Source organism: Phascolarctos cinereus, unplaced genomic scaffold (assembly GCF_003287225.1).
Source record: "Phascolarctos cinereus isolate Bilbo 61053 unplaced genomic scaffold, phaCin_HiC Scaffold_2;HRSCAF=192, whole genome shotgun sequence".
NCBI lineage: Eukaryota > Metazoa > Chordata > Mammalia > Diprotodontia > Phascolarctidae > Phascolarctos > Phascolarctos cinereus.
The window spans coordinates 54,433,868-54,453,461 of record NW_027555625.1 but is presented as its reverse complement, the minus strand read 5'-3'; the positions used below and the strand labels follow the sequence as shown (position 1 = coordinate 54,453,461).

Here is a 19,594-nt window from a genome sequence, read left to right as displayed (position 1 = left end):
AGTGGAGGTGTGGGGTGACCTCACTGGTTGATAGTGCTCCTTGCCACCCTTGTACTGAGACCCCGTGTGGGTCTAGGCAACGGAGCTGCCAAACAGCATCTGGTCCTGTCACTACTGCTAGGACAAGAGTCCCGTGTAATTTCTTTCTCACCAGTTCTGCCAGGTCCCCTTATCATCTCTGGCTTGAGAGGACCTGTGTTTTAGGAAAAAAGAGAAGGGGGACATATTTGAGATTTGTTTCAAAGGTGAGACTGACAGTCCCTGGCAATAGCTTGAATATGGGGAGGTGTTTAGTGATAGTGAGGAATTAGGTTTGTGAGCCTGAGGCACTAGAAGTTGCCCTTTATGGTAACAGAAAAAGTGGAGGGTTGGTGTGTGGAGAGAGTTTAGGTGGCAAAGTATTGAGTTCTGTTCTAGACATATTGAGGCAAAGCTGTCTACTGGATATCCAGTTCAAAATGTCTGAAAGGCAGTTGGTGATGAGAGATAGGTCAGCAGAGAGACTGGGGCAGGACAGGTAAATTTGGAAATCATCAGCATAGACAAAGGTAATTAAATCCATGGGAGCTGATGAGATCACCAAGTGAAAAGGTATAGAGGGAGAAGAGAAAAGGTGCCCAGGACAGAATATTGAGGGACACCTCAGTTAGAGGGTGTGATGTGGAGGAGGATTCAGCAAAGGAGACAGAGAAGGAACAGTCAGAGATAGGAGAAAAGCCAACAGAGAGGGGTGCCCTGAAAACCTAGAGAGGAAAAAATATCAAGGAGTAGTTAGCGATCAATTGTGTCAAAGGCTGTACAAGAGGTCAAGGAGAATGAGGATTGAGAAAAGGCCATTTGATTCAGCACCCAAGAGATCATTAGTAACTTTGGAGAAAGCTGTTTCAGTGGAATGATAAGGGCCAGATTTTAAGGAGTTAAGAGAATGAGAGGACAAAAAATGAGGGGACCTATTCTAGATGGATTTTTTTAGGAGTTTAGCTACAAAATACAGAAGACACATCAGGCAATAGTGAGCAAGGATGGAAGGATCAAATAAGGTTTTTTCAGAATAGAGAGACTAACAAGTCTGTAGGCTGTAGGGAATGAGCTAGTAGACAGAGATTAAAAATAAGCCAAAGAGTGGGGATGACAGAGGAAACAAGATGGAATAGGATCACTTACAAATTAGAGTGGTTAGCCCTGGTAAGAAGGCCACTTCATCAGGTGAGAAAGGGGAGAAAGAGGAGAGAATGGAAGAAGGCATCTGAGTGATAGAAGGCGAGGAAGACAAGAGAAGAGGTAGTTGATGGTAAATGGCCTCAATTTTTTTCTGTAAAACATGAGGCAACATTCTCAGTTGAGAGAGGGGAAGTTATGGGAGGTTTGAGGAGGGATGAGAAGATTTGGAAGAGCTGGTGTGGGGAGTTAGATAGTAAGATGATAAGTCTTCCTAAAGGCCAACTCTCTATCGAATACACTGTGCCTCTCTAAATATGATGATGTCAATGGTTGTATTCTTCTCCAATTATTTAAAATGATTTGTCAACAAATATAATTCATAAATTCAATTACCTTTGGGCTAGTTAAGTTGGCTCCTAAAACCAAAAATTATTTGGAGATTTATACACTAAATGATCACCAACTTTAATAAACAGCAACAGTTCATTTCTCTGGCACTGTTGGGGAAGATAATATTTGATAGAAGTTTTCCAAATAAATTAAACTACCATGTGAACATAAAACTTTTTGTTTCAAGTCTGATTTTTATCAATACCTTTTGTTTTCACATCATCTTTTCTTCCTACTTTATCATTCCCCAACCTCTATTTAGTAAGCCCATTTAAAGTAACAGATTTTTTAAAAAGATATAAAAATCAGTTAAGCAAAACTAACATATCAACCATTTCTGTAAACATATGCAATATTCCATACCCATAGACCTCTGCAACTATTCCCTGTGGCCAAGTTAAGACAATATAATTATATAGCATTCAGTTTCGTTCTTTTTCTCTTCTCTCCATTTACATAGTTGTAGATAGCTCTTATCTAGGTTGCCTAGCTCACTTTCTATCAGTTCAAGTAAGCTATCCTATTCTTCTCTGAAATTTTCATATGTGCCATTTCTTATAATGTAAGAACATTCCATTACATTAATATACCACAATTTATTTAGCCAGCCCCCAAATGACAGGAAATCTACTTTATTTTTAGGGTTTTTTTGTTACCACAAAAAGTGCTGCTTTATGAATATTTTGATGTATATGGAATCGTTCTGGCTTTGACCTCCTTAGGGTAGATGCCTAGTAGTGGAACTTATGGATTAAAGGGTATGAATATTTCCATAGTTTTTCATACAATAATTCAAGCTGCTTTCCAGAATGGCTAGATTTATAGCTTCACCAAGAGTGTATTAGTGTATCTGTCTTTCTCTAGTCCCTACAATCCTAACATTGCTGTCTTTTGTCATCTTTGCCAATCTTTTCCATCTTTAAAAAGTATATGGAAATATAATTTAACCTTTTCTCGATGACTTTGGGATTATGAACATCTGTTACTGTACTTTGCTATGCTGAATTAACTATCACCTTTCTTTAACATAGTAGTCTCTTGCTCAGGTGGGTTTAGAAGTGAAAACAGGAGCTTCCCATAGCATTGGCCTATCAGCAATAGCAAGGTTAGTCATTCACACCTGGGTTAAAAGATCAGAGAAGGTAAGACTAGACAAACTGCTGAAAACTCAAACCTTTCCTCTCATCTACTTTTTAGTGAATTATGTAACTCTGACCATTTGGTCTACTATAGAAAAGTTTTGCATTTATGCAAACTTGCCTAAATCTGTTCTCATATTTTCATGAACCATTACTTCAACATGGGCATACACTATTCTCAAAAATTTTAATGAATTAACAATTAGCTACTGGTCCCCCCCCCCTTTTATTTTTGCTAGAGACACAGGCAAGGAGAAGATGGTGATAGAAAGAGATTATCATCTATGATATTTACTGTTCTTTTGGCATCGTTCCCTCTGAGTTCTTGAAAACCAGTGTCTAAGTGACTTTAAAATTATTTTCATCTCTACCAAAGAAAGAACTATAGCCTCTCCTCTTTCAGAAGAAAGGCTTACCAAGCACAGTATGCGTGTGTGGGTGCAGTGGGTAAGGCTGTAAGAGGGAAGAAGGGGAATGAGACTTTATATGTTTCCTATAGGGCCAGGCACTAGGCTAGGCTCTTCACAAATATTATCTCATTTGATTACCCCAACATGGATTCCAAAGTGGTTAAAAGAGCTGATGAAAGAGCTGTAGCTACAGCATCTATGGTGAAAATTGTACAGTGGATTAGGTGACCCTGAAAATGTCCAGAGCTGGCAACCTGCTAGAATAGAGAGCAACACCCAGTGGAGAATAAGCAGACAGCAATGCTCAGTGGGGAGCAGGTCAGGCAAAGAGAAGTAAGATACATTAGGAGAAGACACTGGCAGCTCTGCAGGCTCAAATGTGTAGGCTGATCCTCCATATATGCATCTCTTCATATGTTTCTCATGTGTGGATATCCCTCATGATCAAGGTCCACTCTTCCAAATGCGTATATTGCAATTGTGAGAGAGTAAGCTCAAGGCTTACTGGGGAGGAGCTATAATTAGGGAGAAGATATTCTGTGATGATTTTACTTACACTGCCATTTAATTAAAATGCTTTTGTTTTGATCAAAGTGTGTCATCCTACTGACTGATTAAAAAGTAACTCATATCAGTAGGAGATAATGAGCTATGATCTAGAGAGGATTCTGATCCATAAAATAATTGGAATTTGGGGTAGCTAACTGGGGGCCCAGAATGTGGGAGGCCTCATGAGATACATAATAAAATAAAATAAAAGTGTTTCACTGATAATCTTTGTTAAGTCCAAAAAAAAAAAAAAAATACTTTCCATATCTTTTTGAACAAAGGAGAATTTAAAACCTTACCTCAAAGGAACATTCAACATTACGTTCATTTTTCTTATGTGATAATCCCTTCAGTTCTATCTTTTCAACACTCACTGCAAAAGAAAAAAAAAACCCTGAAATTAAACTGATGCACAATAATAATTTTATTAACTACCTTGCTTTCAGCAATTCTTAAAAGAAGATGCAAATTGATCAATAAATTACTTTTTGTTGTTCAATCATTTTCAGTTGCGTCCAACTCGTTGTGGTTTGGTTTTTTTTTTTTTAGTAAAGATATTGGACTGGTTTACCATTTCCTTCTTCAGCTCATTTTATAGATGAGGAAATTGAGGCAAACAGGGTTAAGTGACTTGCCCAGGGTCACAAAACTAGTAAACATCTGAGGCCAGATTTGAACTAATGAAGATGAGTCTTTCTGGTTCTAGGTCCAATGCTCTATCCACTGTGCCACTTAGCTGCCCCAATAAGTTACTTAGGGGCATCCATCCTACAACTTTTGAAAAACATTTTAGAATTAAGGCCCAGAGTGGACAGAAGTAGGTAGTAAAATACCAAGTACCAGAAAATATACAGGAGAAGCAATATAGAATAAATTGTGAAAAGAATAAAAAAAAAAGAAAGCAACAACTTTGAATCAATAAAAAAATTAAGCATGAATTCTAAAATCACCAATTCAGTAATGTATAACTTATGTATGTCCAGGTTACTTTTCAATAGACCAAAAATGTGGCAGTGATGATAATATCATTTTTATTGGAAGCAGCAGTAACAAGGACAAGATTCAACTTGTGAAAAGTCAATCAGGGATTTGTTAAATATTGCATTTATAATACAAGGAAGCAAAAAGCTATAATTTTTAAAAGATAAATTTTCAACAAGCACATAACAAATGACAACCTCCTCCTACCACCTCTCCTAAGCACACGAGTAATACAAACATTGCAGAAATACTTACAGAAGACATTGCTCCTTGAAGGCCTCACCTACTACTTTTCTAGTTCTGTATACAATGTAATTTACAAAATAGTTCTCCCTAGCACTCCCTGCACTCTATGGTGCAGCTAAACTGACCTTCTTGAGGTTCCTCACACATTGGATTCCACCTCTCAGCTGTGAACTTTTGCACTAGCTATCCCTCCCCCTCCCCTGCCATGTATACCCCTCTCCTTACCTTAACCTCACAGAATCTTTTATTCCCTTCAAGACTCAGCTCAAGTGCTCCCTTCTAAATGAAGCCTTCCCTGCTAATGCTCCCCCTTCCCTAAATTATCCTGTAGTAATCTGAGTTAACTGAATACATATTTACATCTGCATGTTTTCTCCCTTAGAGAAAACCCTGAGGAGCAAAGACTATGCCATTTTTGTCTTGGTATCCCCAGGAACTAAGCAGTCAGCCAGTCAACAAACATTTACTCAGTGCTGACTATGTACTATATGCCAGGCACTGTTTAATGGTAAAAACATGGTCCCTCCTCTCATTGAGCTCTTATTCAAATGAGGGAGATAGCATGTAAACAGAAGGCACATATAAAGTAAGCTGGAAATAATCTCAGAGGGAAGAGGGGAAAGTATCAACCAGGAAAGGCCTCTTGCAGAATGCAGAATCTGAGCTGAGTCTTAAAGAAAACCAGGAGGCAGAGGGGCAAAAGGAGAACTTCTCATTCTGGCCATGAAATGAAAAGGCAATATTTCAAAAGAAAAAAGTATCTTGTGTGAAGAACAGTAAGAAGGTCAGTGTTGCTGAAATTCAGAATATGCACAGTGCTTGGCACATACTAGAAGTTTAATAAATACTTACTGGTTACTAAATGTGTGGAAACTCAGGTAATTTTTTTACACATATGACATTGTGGAAACCTAGCTAAAATATAAATTTTATCATTAACATCACAGACTGGTGTTAAATCTAGATATATCTCTTAACCAAACCAATGCTTTAACTCATCAGCCAGCAAAAAGAAGGTCACTTAAAACCTAAATAGATATGTTAAAAACAAACAAAACAAAACAGAAAAGGGACAGCCAGGTGACGCAGTGGAGAGCACCAGCCATGAAGTCAGGAGGACCTGATTTTAAATCTGGCCTCAGACCAAACACTTGACACTTACTAGCTGTGTGACCTTGAGCAAGTCATTTAACCCCAATTGCCTTAAAAACAAACAAACAAAACCCTGAACAGATATGGCCAAATTTAGAGAATTTTTTTTTTGTTTTACGTCTGCTGACAATAAACTAGAAGCAAATAATGATGAGTGTATAAATGAACAACTTCACACAGCTAGTATCAGAGGCCATCTTTGAAGTCGGTGTCCCTGGCCCCAAGTCCCAGCAATCTATCAACTGCACCACCTCACTGCCTCCAGACTACTGACTTGTTAAGCGAAAAACAAAGTGAATACCAAATAGAATAAAACTAAAACATTGCAAATGATTTTGGTAACTGCTTAATTCCTGCCCCCGCGCTCCCCCCCAAATGAGTTCTGATACCTTTTGTATTTATACAGCAGTCATTTCTGGGGGAAAAGAAACAAACTCAAATTATCATGCTCATCCCTCTGGACTGAACCATGCTCCATGTAATGTAACCTCCCCCCCCCCCAAAAAAAGCAGAAACATTCAGCACAGTGACCACATATGACAATATATATAACATATATAATATATATAACTGTTCCAGTAGTCCCTACATTTCTGGCATTACACATGCTTCACTTTTTTTCTAGGACCTTCATTGTTTTTCAGTTACTTAGAGTACTACTAATTTCTGGTGATCTTTTTTATTTACATTTCATATATTGTTCTTTTGGTTCTATTTATCTCAATATTCCTCAATTTTTGTTGCACAATGATAGTCAACGACATTCAAATACCACAGGCTTTCCAGCCAGCTCCCATCCCAGTTGATAGGCACCCACTTTGTTTCCAGCTCTTTACAAAGAATCCTACCATGGATATTTTGGCAGATACTGGATCTCTGTCTGGGGCACAGGAATAGCAGTGGGATCACTGGATCACACGAATGAACGGCTTAGGCACTTTCTTCACACAATCACAAAACTACATTCTGAACAGTCTGGAGCAATTCGGAGTCCCACCACAACATCAATGTTCCTGTGCACGGCCTCTCAACAACCTGACTGCTCCCATTTGTTGGCGACCTCTGCCAATGTACCAGAGAGAAATGAAACCTCAGGCATTTTAACTTGTGTTGCTCTTACTCTTGATGATTTCAAACATGTTTTCAAATGGTCATTTAGAGTCTGCAATTTACCCTTTGAAAACTTACCTATTGGGAAACAGTTTCTGGTGAATATATATACACATAAGACGGATAAAAAGACAGAAAATTCCCTATATTTTGTTTATTAAACTTATCAGTGCTATATGATGGAAAGATTCCTCCCCCCACACACATATACTTTGCAAATTCTCTTATTCTGTCTTCATTAATTCTGTGTTAAAGTTTTTTTTTTAAATTTAGGTAACTGAAATTGTCTGGTTTTTTTTTAAAATGATCTCTTTTCCTCCATTTTTGGTTAAGTACTCTTCACCTAGCTATAGCTATGAAAGGTACTTCCCTCTTATTCTCTCCCAATTAAAAAAAATGGTATAACCCCCTTTAGATCCAAGATGAAAATCCATTTTGAGCTTACTGTGGTATATGGTATTAATATGGTTTTCTAAACTTAATATCTACCAAACTGCTTTCCAGTTTTCCCAAAAGTTCTTGTCAAAAAAGGATTCTTCCTTGTAATTCATATTCATGGGTTTATCAAACACAGATACAGTTTTGACAGATTTGTTTCTTGCTTTGCTATACCATTCTACTGATGTACTTTTAAATTTTTTTAAAGCTGAACAGAATAATTTTGTTAACTCTTTTATGACAGTCTGAAGTCTCATAATCCTAGTCTTTCTTTATCCACCTGATTAAAATGAGCTATAATAAACAGATAAAAGAACAGACATCAACATGAGACTATCACAATACTCTAAAGCATTTTAACCACCATAAATCAATAGCAACAATGAGGCATCAAAAGAAGCTAGACGATGTCTCAGCTATTTGATCTCCTTGCCAAGCAGAAATTCATGAAAGACAAGGTCAACAGAAGTGTAGAAGACAAATTTATATCGTGAAATTTTAGAATGGGAGAGAGAACAAGAGAAGAAGAGCCTACATGTGCAGGGCACTGTGCTAAACACTTTACAAATATTATCTCATCTGATTCTCGGTAACAACCCTGTGACAAGTGCTATTATTATCCCCATTTTACAGTTGAAGAAACTGAGTCAAACAGAAATTAAATGACTTGCCCAGAGTTAAAAAGCCAGTTTTGAGCCACCTGGGAGAGGATGTACGATGCTGCTGTATGAAACTGCAAAAACAGTAGAAAGATGGGCAGCTAGGTGGCACAGTGAATAGAGCTCTGGCCTTGGAGTCAGGAGGACCTGACTCCTTCAAATCCAGCCTCAGACACTTAACACTTAGTAGCTGTGTGACCCTGGGCAAATCACTTAACCCTGACTGCCTCACCAAAAAGCAAAAAAAAAGGCATTTCAAAAAGCAGTAGAAAGAAAAGCTAGTTTACAGAAGACTTCACAAAAAGATCCAACTCAGCCAAGTCATCTCTAGGACATTTGCAGATGAAACTAGAAGGAGAAACACAAAGATAAAAATTCTCCCTCAAATTCTTTTCTTCATTAATGATAGCAGAGTTACCATATTTGGATTCTAACATCAGAACTCCCAAAAAGCTGCATGAGAAAGCAGAAATAGATGTAAAGAAGACAAAGAAGAGAACGACAGCTAAACTAGACCAAGATGTTTCATGCTTGTAGGTACCAAGAGACAGATTTTCAAAGTATCTGAAAGAAGGGAGCATATCAAATGCTTGGTGGGGAAATTATTTATCATTGTATCATTGCCTAAAAAAGACAACTGAGAACATTTAACCCCATCTGACCCAAATGCTTACTTTCTCATCTCTATATGAATAATCTCTATATACTGATGATGCTGTCAATGAAGGGTTTGAGATGGTAGAATAATAGGAAGCACAGTGAATTCTTCACAAACTCCTCCAAACAGAACAAAAATTTGTCAGACCAAATCCAAAAAACTCACCTTGAGTCATTTTACCAGCCCAGCATAGGGAGACAGATAGGGAAGTCTGCAGACACTGGGATGGCCTGGGAGAGGCTGTGTACCAGGGCAAGGAGATATTCGAGACATACACCAGGGAACAGCAACAAGTACCAGCTGGCAGCTTTGTCATTCACAACCTAGTTCTGGGTTATAGATCCAGCATAGACAGAGAAAGGAGAGATGTTCATAAAACTGGGCATTCTCAGGTAGGAAGCTCCTAGGCAGTTTACTAAGAAAAGATGTTTAGAAGGCAGCAGCAGCAGCAGAGGTGTGTGGCTCAGACTCTAACCTTTGAGCAGGATCTCCTTTTCTAGCATCAGACCTGACCAAGGGAGCCAGCCCAGACCACAACGTTGCCTATATTCTGCCACTCTGAAGCAACACAGCTTTCCAGTTGGCTGATGGGGTTGTGTCCAGCAGTATCTATTCTTATTCAGACCCAAACCCAGGCCAGGAACTTGCAGATCTCAGAGCAAGGAAGCAGCAATCAGACTTTGCCCTGGATGCTACCACTTGGGTAGCAGTGAGAGCTTGCAAGACCTCAGCCTGTCCCTGAAATCCTGGAATAACACAACCCTCAAATTCCCAATAAAATAACAACAGGATCAGCCCAGACCTTTCCTCTAGAAGTGAGGCTGAGCCCAGCCCTAAAATCAAGTCTATAGCCAGAAGCAGACTACAGAAATGGACAAACAGAAAAACAATCCCACCATAATCAGCTATTGCGGTGGCAGGACATTGAAGACACAAATACAGAAGAAAACAATGACTGCAAAGCTACAAACAATGCCTCAGAGAAACACACGGCTTGGGAACAAACTCAAGTACAATTATTGGAAGAGATGAAGCAAGAGTTAAAAAAAAAAGGCTTTTATAAATGGAATGAGAGTGCTTGAGGAAAAAATTGGAAAAGAAATGGCATGGGCTATGGAACAAAGAATTACAGCTTGGCACCAGAGGTACAAAACCTTGTCCAAATGACAAAGTCCCTGAAAATTATAATGGACCAAATTGAAGCCAATGACTTCATAAGGCCACAAAACATATTAAAACAAAGTCAAAAGACTGAAAAGAATAGAAGAAAATATAAGGTACTTATAGTAAAAAACCAACTGACCTGGAACACAGGCTGAGGAGAAACAATTTAAATTATCTAAATGCCATAGCCAAAAAAATAAAGAAAAAGAAAAAAAAGAATAAAAAAGAATAGACATCATATTTCAAGAAATCTTAAGAGAAAATTGACCAGTTCTCTTAGAAACAGGGAGAAGTGGAAATAAAAAGAATTCACTAGAAAGAAACTCCCAAATGGAAACTTCCAGGTACTTCATAGCCAAAATCCAGAGTTTCCAGATCAAAGAAAAAATAGTGCAAGCAGCCAGAAAAAGAAAGAATTCAATGACTGAGAAGCCACAGTCCAGATTATACATGATTTGGCAGCAACCACTATAAAGAAGTGGAACACTTGGGAATGATCTAGAAGGCAAAGTATATTAGCTTACAGTCAAGAATAACTTACACAGCAAAACTGAGTATAATGCTAGAGTAAGGGTGAAAATGGATCTTTAATGAAATAGAGGACTTCCATGCATTCCCGATAAAAAGAACAGAGCTATGGGAACAACTCTGCAGTTGAAACACTGGTGCAAAGAGAAACATAGGAAGGCAAATATGGGTGAACAATGATAAAGAACATATCAAGGATAAACTGCTTACAAATATGGGGAAATGATATATGTGTCTTCTCTGATCTCTAACATCACTGGAGTATACAGAAGGACTCCAATCAGACAAGGCCAGAGAATGATTTTATTATACCTTGATGATCTTAAGAAAAGAATGAAGAGAGGAAAAGAAATACATGGCTAAGGGCAGGGGAGAGGGGGAGAAGGGAAAGGAAGGTTAGGAAAAATTATGGTAAAAAATCAGGATGTAGAAATTGACATCTATAGAATCAAGGAGAAGGGAATGGGAAAGAAACAACGGACACTTGAACTTCATTCTTATCTGAACTCATCAAAAGAAGGAAGATACACACATAGAGTCGGGTACAGAAATACATTTCACTCAACAAAGGAAACAAGGAAAGGGAAGAAAGTAGGAGGAAGAATTAGACGGAGGGTAGAATTCTAAGAAAAACAAATTCTAAGGCTACACAAAAAATATTTATAGCTCTTTTTGAGGTGGCAAAGAAAGGAACCTAAGGGAGTGTCCATAAATTGAGGAATGGATAGACATATTATAGAAATGTAATGGAAAACTACTGTGCTGATCTCTTTATCAGTGTAACGACCAAAAAGGATTCCAGGGAATTAATGATTAAAAAAAACATATTATTCACCTTTGAAGCGTTTGTATTTCAACCCACAGTTTAATCAATATGTAAATAACATTAAATATAGATGATTAAAAGCATACCTTCATTGCTGAATAATAACATTCCAAATAGATAAGCTTATTTCAGAAGTTTAAATAGTGTCTTAAATTGCAATTAAACATGATACTTAATTTCAAACTAGTTAAGAATAAACACTAGGCATGCAATTAAATTATATATAGATTCACAGAATATTAAAATTGAAAGGGCCCTTAGAGGTCATGGAGACCAATTTTCATTTTAAAGCTGAAGCCACAGACCTAGACAGATGAAGTAACTTGACAAAGGTCACACAGCTAGTTAATGTGATGACTAAAACCATTAGTGGGACAGTGGGGACTAGAATTAAGTTCACTTGGAAGATAAATAAATTTCACAAGGTGTCATGAACAACATATGGCTTTATGTTCCTTTCAAATTAACTACAGAGTATATGAATGTTGTTTAAAGATATTTAAAGATAAAGTAATGATATAACATCTATTCTTAAATCAACACTCAGATGAACTGCAGGAGAAGAAATGCTTGAGGTTTAACAGATGAGAGGCAAGTTTTGTGGGGAGAGAGGAAAGTATGGCTCCATTTAGTAGCTAACTTTATTATTCACTAATTATCCTTTTAGCTTGGTGTGCACAGTAATTTTATTTTAATACCTCACTGAATTGAAGGTATAATTCTACATCCCCTCCCCTCAACCCACTGAAGTTATATCAGAGTTAGTATGTACTTCTGAGGACCTTGAAATCAAAACGTAGAAAGTTCTGTTTTACAGGATGAACACTTCTACATTTCCATTTAAGTGAAATTACTCAATGTTCTGTTTTACTTCTTCAGATTACTTCTGTCAGTAAACAATAAGTTTTATGTTTTTAGAAATCAGCTTTCAAAAATTCCCTAACCACAATACAATCACTCTCATCTATATCCTTCAGCTTTCTTAAACAGTACAACATGAAAGCCAAAAGAAGAGAATGATGTAGTCAGCATTTTTACTGGCCACAAAAATACCACATGTCTACCTACGTGTTCCAGGGCTCTATAATATCAGGGTTTATGAAAACACACACACACACAACCTCTCCATCTGGACTCAAAGTGGGAAGTGACTCATATCTTAACAGGAAAATGTGAAAAACAGATGGATATTATTCAGCTGTTTTCAAAGAAAAAAGGCTTTCATGCTGCAGAACTTAAATGTTTGTGAGACCTTTTCAAAATCTTCAGACCAATCTGCAGTGTGCTTTGTATTAGAGCTCGATAAAAATGGCATAGTTTAATCTAGTCAGCTGCCTCTTTTGTCTTTTTGTTGCTGAAACAGGTTTGTACTAAATTATTGGGAAGGGCTTTGTATTAGGTACTGTTTAGTTCTTCCCAGGCATTATCATCAAGCGTTGAAATGGCCATATGTTACTATGTAGGCAAAGTTGCCTTTCTCTGTCAGTGACAGAATTTTTAAGCTCTATGATACAGTTGCAAGAAAATGTATAGACACCATTCTGAAGTCTACCTTAACAGAAACAAAACTTTCAGGTTAACAGTAATTTTCCCAGATGAAGAGAATACCTATATTCTATCTACTTCTCAGTATGGTGACCAGAGGTCCAAGATTACACTGGTCAGCTCCAAACTTCACCTTCACGCTCTTTTTGTTAGGAACTGTGAGTTTGAGATTGGATGTTAACATATCATCAAAGAACACTGATGTCAGAGAGGACAGGGTAGCATCAAGAAGAAACATCAAGAAAAGAGATTAGAATTACAGATAGGTGAATCAGTTAACAGAATTTGGCAGTGAGAAAATAATACATTTGCAGGTAGTAGGGCCTGAATTTCTGGGAGGATAGAAAATTAGTAGCATCAAGCAAAAAAGCCCTTTCTTCTTTTCCATTTTCTAGTTATTCTTTTCCCGTACAAAAAGTGTAACAGAAATTTCCAAGTATTTCTCCCTAAGACATGCTATATATTTCAGAGAGTCTAAAAGTCAGTGCTGGCTTCAATAAAATCTATTATCTGCTATTAATCCATGCTGCTTCCTCTTTTTTTTTTATGACTGAATCAATACACAATAAAGTAAGCACAGTGGTATTCCTGAGAGTAGAAGGAAAGGCGGCTGGAAGCGAAGAGGAGAGGAGATTCTTAGTAAAAGGAAACCAGAGCAGAGACCATTTCTAATGCTAAGTGCTGATATCAACAAGGTATGACTTTGGGAAAATTAAAACCTGTTGTTCTAATCTATCTTGCAAAGTTAGAAAGGTGTAATAAGAAAACATTCAGAGAAGTATCTTTTCAAAGTATTAAATGGCATGCAAATTTGGGGTACTATTATTATTTTTAGTGCCACCTCACTGGAACAGAAGTGAATAACAAGCCCTACTACACTTCACATATATATTTTTTACACTTCACATTTATATACTGCTTTTGTGTTTATGTGGAATAAGGGAAAACATTATTATCCTCATGTTACAAATCAATAAACTGAGGCTCAGGCTTAAGCCAAAGTCTTTTGACTCTTAAGCCTTGTGTTTCTTCCCCTAGACCAAAATTAATGGGGTAAGGTGGTGGTGGAAGGGACCCAGCTATTATGGTCACAATCATGCACAAAACATTGGATTCAACTTATCTGTAACCCAATCACTTTATCTTTTGATTTTGAAGTGATTTCTCTTAACACTTTTCACTCAAAAATGTATTTAAGGGGAAGGGGTTGGGCATGCTTCTTTACTATTGTTTGGGTTGTTAAAGATATAACAAGAGTTAGCAACTCACAGGGGGTCGGTGTGGCTCTCTACTAAAATACCACAACCTAAAATTAGTTTTAGTAGGTAGACAACAGCAATAGCCATGATCTACTGTACTTGGCTGGTCCTAGAAATTTCTTGCATGACACTAAGCTGGACCTGTGAAAACATCACTTCTGACTTAAAAGCCCAACTATTTCTGGGGTGCCAGGCATTCTCACCTATGCAATTCTGCTTCAAAAAGACAAATGGAATGACCTCTCCTCAAAAAGATAAATGGAATGATCTCTCCTCAGACAGACAGCCACCTCTCATAACAAAGAATTTTGTTCTTTGTTATGGGGAGGGTTTGGGGGAGCAAAAAGAAAGAAAAGAGGAATTCTTTAAATGTCAGTAACACTGATCAATATATATATTTTTAAAATTACATTATATGCAATATTTCACACCTCTGGATCCCCATGTCTGCAAAGGAGTGGGAATTAGTACAATGGCATGAAGTGTCTTTTGATATCTCTTCTTTGAGACCAAGACTTTTTTTATATTTCTGCATCCATTTTCAATTATTTTGCAGTGGCTGTTCTTTCCATTTACATTGTAGTCATTGCTTATATGGTTTCACAGCTCTGCTGATTCTGTATCAGATCATGTAAGATTTCACGTGATTCTCTATACTGTATGCTCATCGTTTCTTATATATATTTCATTACATTCATATGCCACAATTTATTTAGCCATTCCTCAATCAATAGGCATCTACATTGTTTCCAGTTCTTTGCTCCCACAAAAAGTGCTTCTAAAAAATACTTTGGGGTATACAAAGCTGCTTTCTTTCCTTACATATGTCTTGCAGTGGTGTCTCTGGGCCAAAGGAGAGAAACATAAAATGGATATTTCTAAGTGAAAAAAGTATATAACAAATGCCCTCCTTTAGGACCCCCTGTTAGCCACAGTTGACTTCCTGTGGCCGAAAGTTTACCCACCACTGTTCTCTGTTACAAGCTTTTAAAAACAAAAGATATATTGAGCCTGTGTATAATTTGAAGAAAATAAAATACTGATTTTGCTTTGTTTTGTTTTACTTTTTAGGAAGAAAGTTGATTTTTTTAAAGCATTGCCCAATAAATACCAGGTTTCATAGTAAATAATAAACTGTACAGCTAAATTGATTTTGATCTAATCATAGGAGTGTTTTGTCATAAGTTGTTCTTAATGAGATTTTTTTTCTTTGAGAGAGAGAGAGAGAGAGAGAGAGAGAGAGAGAGAGAGAGAGACTATCATTCTTCCTTAAAGGTTGACCTGGACGAGTACTTTAAATTCGAAAAATAAAACATAAGCACGAATCCGTTTGCAAAATTACTATGAGTACAAAGGAAAGCCACAAAAAGTAAACTTTTAAGTAGAAAGTTATAAAGGTTTTTAAGAAGACTCAAGATTCTTCTCTGAAATACCATTTGAAATAGACTTCAAGGAGTTTAGCAGTGGGTTTAAGATGAATAAACTGTGTAGCATTCCAAATACTGCATTGTAGCCTACAAAATTAGACTTTCTTATTTAAGTATATTACAAGATTAGAATCCATATTCAATCAAATGAAAGTATAAAACTCATTCCAAAACCAATATAAATAATTTTTAGGTTGACATTTTGAATTATCAGCTGCACTGCTCCTGTCCAATACTGTAATTAAGAAATTACTGTAAATGGAATCATCTAGTATTACTTTTTTTAAAAGGGAAAAATGTCTCTTATCCTGTATCTCTCCTCCCTTTCCTAGCTAAATTCCTTGAGAAAACCTACAATCTGTGCTTTCACTTCCTCTCTACTCAGGTACTTTTGACCTCAACATTCAACTGAAACTTCTCTCTCCAAGGTAACCAGTGATATTTTAATTGCCAAATCAAATGTCTTTTCTTCCCTTAGTTTGAGTCTCTCATATCTCTCTGCAACATTTGACACTGTCAATAATCTTTTCCTTTTATATATTCTCTCTCTGGGTTTTCATGACACTGTGTGCTTTCCTGGTTCATGCTAATGATTCCCATTCAGTCTTAATCTCTGCTAAGATACAGTCACACATCCCCACCTTCCTCTTGGACATCTGGACCTGGATGTTCTTGTAGGCATCTCAAACTAAGCATGCCCCAAACAGAGCTCATCATCTTTTTCCTCTAAGCCTTCCTCCCTTCTAAACTTTCCTACTGCACTATGGTACATTTCAGGGCACCATCATCCTCCCTTTCACCTAGGTTCACAATCTCTGCGTCATTCTTGACCCTGCATATCCAATCTATTGCCAAATCTCGTCTTCTACCTTCATAACCCACTCCTGGATCACTGCCTTGTGGCAGAGGGGCTTGCTTAGCTCAAAAAAACTAAGAGCGATCACCACGATGGACAGGTCATATTGGAGAGTTATGACAAAGGTGATCCACTGGTGAAGGGAAATGGCAAACCACTTCAGTATCTGTGCCAAGAAAAACCCCATGGACAGTATTAAAATGATAACAGATATGACACTGGAAGATGAGCCCCTCAGGTCAAAAGGTGTCTAACATGTTGCTGGAGAAGAGCAGAGGACAACTACAAGTGGGTCCAAGAAGAATTAAGTGGCTGGGCCAAAGCTGAAAGTAAGTTCAGCTGTGGATCTATATGGTGACAAGGAGATAGTCCAATACTATAAAGATCAATATTGCATAGAAACCTGGAATGTAAGATCCACGAACCAAGGTAAACTGGAAGTGGTCAAACAGGAAATGTAAAGTTTAAACATCAACATCTTGGGTGTTAATGAACTTATTAAATGGATGGGAATGGGTGAATTTAATTTGGGCAATCATTACATACACTACTGTGGGCAAGAATCCCTTAGAAGAAATGGAGTAGCCCTTGTAGTCAATAAAAGGGTGAGAAAAACAGTACTGGGGTATAATCTCAAAAATGACAGAATGAGATCTGTTCAAATTCAAGGCAAACAATTGAACATCACAGTAATACAAGTCTATGCTCTGAAGGCCAAAGTTGGTCAGTTCTATGAAGACTTATGACATCATCTACAAATAATACCAAAAATAGTTACATTCATCATAAGGGATGGGAATGCTAAAGTAGAAAATCAAAAGACAATTGGAATAACAAGCAAATCTGGCCTTAAAGTACAAAATGAAGCAGGGCAGAGACTACAGATAACTCACTGGTCATAACAAACACTCTTTTCCAACAACCTCAAAGTACACATGGACATCACCAAACTGATTATATACTTTGCAGTCAAAGGTGGAGAAGCTTTATATACAGTCAATTAAAACAAGACCTGGAGCTGACTGTGGGTCAGATCATGAACTCTGTAATGCAAAATTTAGACTTAAATTGAAGAAAGTATGGAAAACCATCAGGCCATATAGGTATGACCTAAATAACATCCTTTATGAACATAAAGTGGAGGTGATGGATAGACTATGGGATTCGATCTGCTAGCGTATCTGAAGCCCTATGGACAGAGGTTTATAATACTGTACAGGCGGCTGTGGTTGTGGTTGTTGTTTGTCCTTTATTCTCAAGGAAGACCACAGCATTAGGATGGTGATGCCATGACTTGCAAGTGAATTGGATTTTAGGGCTGTGCAAAGTTGCCGGCCTTACTTTCTCCTCAAGAGCCATACGGGTCCAGTGGCCAGATATAAATCAGGAAAACTGGAGATGGCCTCAATTGTACAGGAGGTAGCAACAAAAAACATCCCAAAGAAAAAGCAAGAAAGCAAAATGGCTGTCTAATGAGGCTTTACAAATAGCTGAGGAAGGAAAGAAAGGGATAGCAGAAAGGAAAAGATATACTCAACTGAATGCAGAATTCCAGAGAACAGCAAGGACAAAAAAAACTTTCTTAAATGAGCAATGCAAAGAAATAGAAGAAAACGGAATGGGAAAGACAAAAGATCTCTTCAAGAAAATCAGAGCTATCAAGGGAAACTTTCATGCAAAAATGGGCATGATAAAAGAAAAAAAGGTAGGGACTTAAGAGAAGTAAAAGACATTAAGCGCTGCCCTCTACAACTCAGAAAATTTGGGAAACTCAACAGTAGTCACTGGATTGGAAAAGATCAGTTTGCATTCCAATCCTAAAGAAGGGCAATGCCAAAGAATATTCAAATTACTGAACAATCGCACTCATTTCACACACCAACAAGGTTATGCTTAAGATTCTACAAGCTATGGGGCAGCTAGGTGGTGCGGTGAATAGAGCTCTGGCCTTGGAGTGAGGAGGACCTGAGTTCAAATCTGGCATCAGACACTTGACACTTGACACTCACTAGCTGTGTGACCCCGGGCAAGTCACTTAACTCCGAAGCCTCACCAAAACAACCAACCAACCAAACAAACAAACAAACAAACAAAAAAAACACTCTACAAGCTAGGCTTCAGCAGTATGTGAACCATGAATAACTAGAAGTGCAAGCTGGTTTCTGAAGAGGCAGAGGAACTAGAGACCAAACTGCCAACATTTGCTGGATTATGGAGAAAGCAAGGAAGTTCTAGAAAAACACCTACTTCTGCTTCATTGACTACACTAAAGCCTTTCACTGTGGTGGATCACAACAAAATGTGACAAGTCCTCAAAGAGACAAGAGTACCAGATCATCTTACTTGTCTCCTTAAGGAACCTCTATGCGGGTCAAAAAGCAAACAGAACCAAACATGGGACAACTGACTGGTTTAAGATAGGAAAAGGAGTATGACAGGGCTGCATATTGTCAACCTTATTTAACTTATACACAGAGTACACCATGCAAAATGCCAGGCTGGATGAATCAAGAAATATTAGGTAGAAAGTGAAGAAGAATTAAGTAGCCTCTTGATGAAGGTGAAAGAGGAGATTGCAAAAGTTGGCTTGAAGCTTAACATTAAAAAAAACCCTAAGATAATGGCATCTGGTCCCATCACTTCCTGGCACAGAGGGAGAAGAACAGAAGCAGTGTCAGATTTTATATTCTTGGGTTCAAAGATCACTGTAGATGGTGACTGTGGCCATGAAATTAAAAGATGCTTGCTTCTTGGAAGGAAAGCCACGGCAAATCTGGATGCAATGGTAAAAAAACAGAAGACATCACCTCACTGACAAAGGTCCATATAGTCAAAGTTATGGCTTTTCCAGTAGCAACGTATGGCTATGGGATATGAACTATAAAGACAGCTGAACACTGCAGAAACGATGCTTTTGTATTACAGTGCTGGTACGCTTAACAAAGGGAAGGGAATAAACACTTATTGAGTGCCTACTTTTTGCCAGGCACTGTGCTGAGCCCTTTACAAAAATCATCTCATTTGATCCTCACAACATCTCTGTGAGGTAAGTCCTACTGTTATCCCCATTTCAGAGTTAATAAATTGAGGCAGGCA

General features: G+C 37.7%; 1 protein-coding gene across 2 annotated transcripts in view; it reads right to left on the bottom strand.

Annotated features, from left to right (window-relative positions):
- Positions 1–19,594, bottom strand: part of ZCCHC14 (zinc finger CCHC-type containing 14) — a 121,841-nt gene that overhangs the window by 46,089 nt on the left and 56,158 nt on the right. For both annotated transcript variants that reach the window (XM_020989207.2, XM_020989208.2), the window contains exon 3: positions 3,949–4,022. In XM_020989207.2, the coding sequence (XP_020844866.1) occupies positions 3,949–4,022 (74 nt within the window). The remainder of the gene's footprint in view (positions 1–3,948; positions 4,023–19,594) is intronic.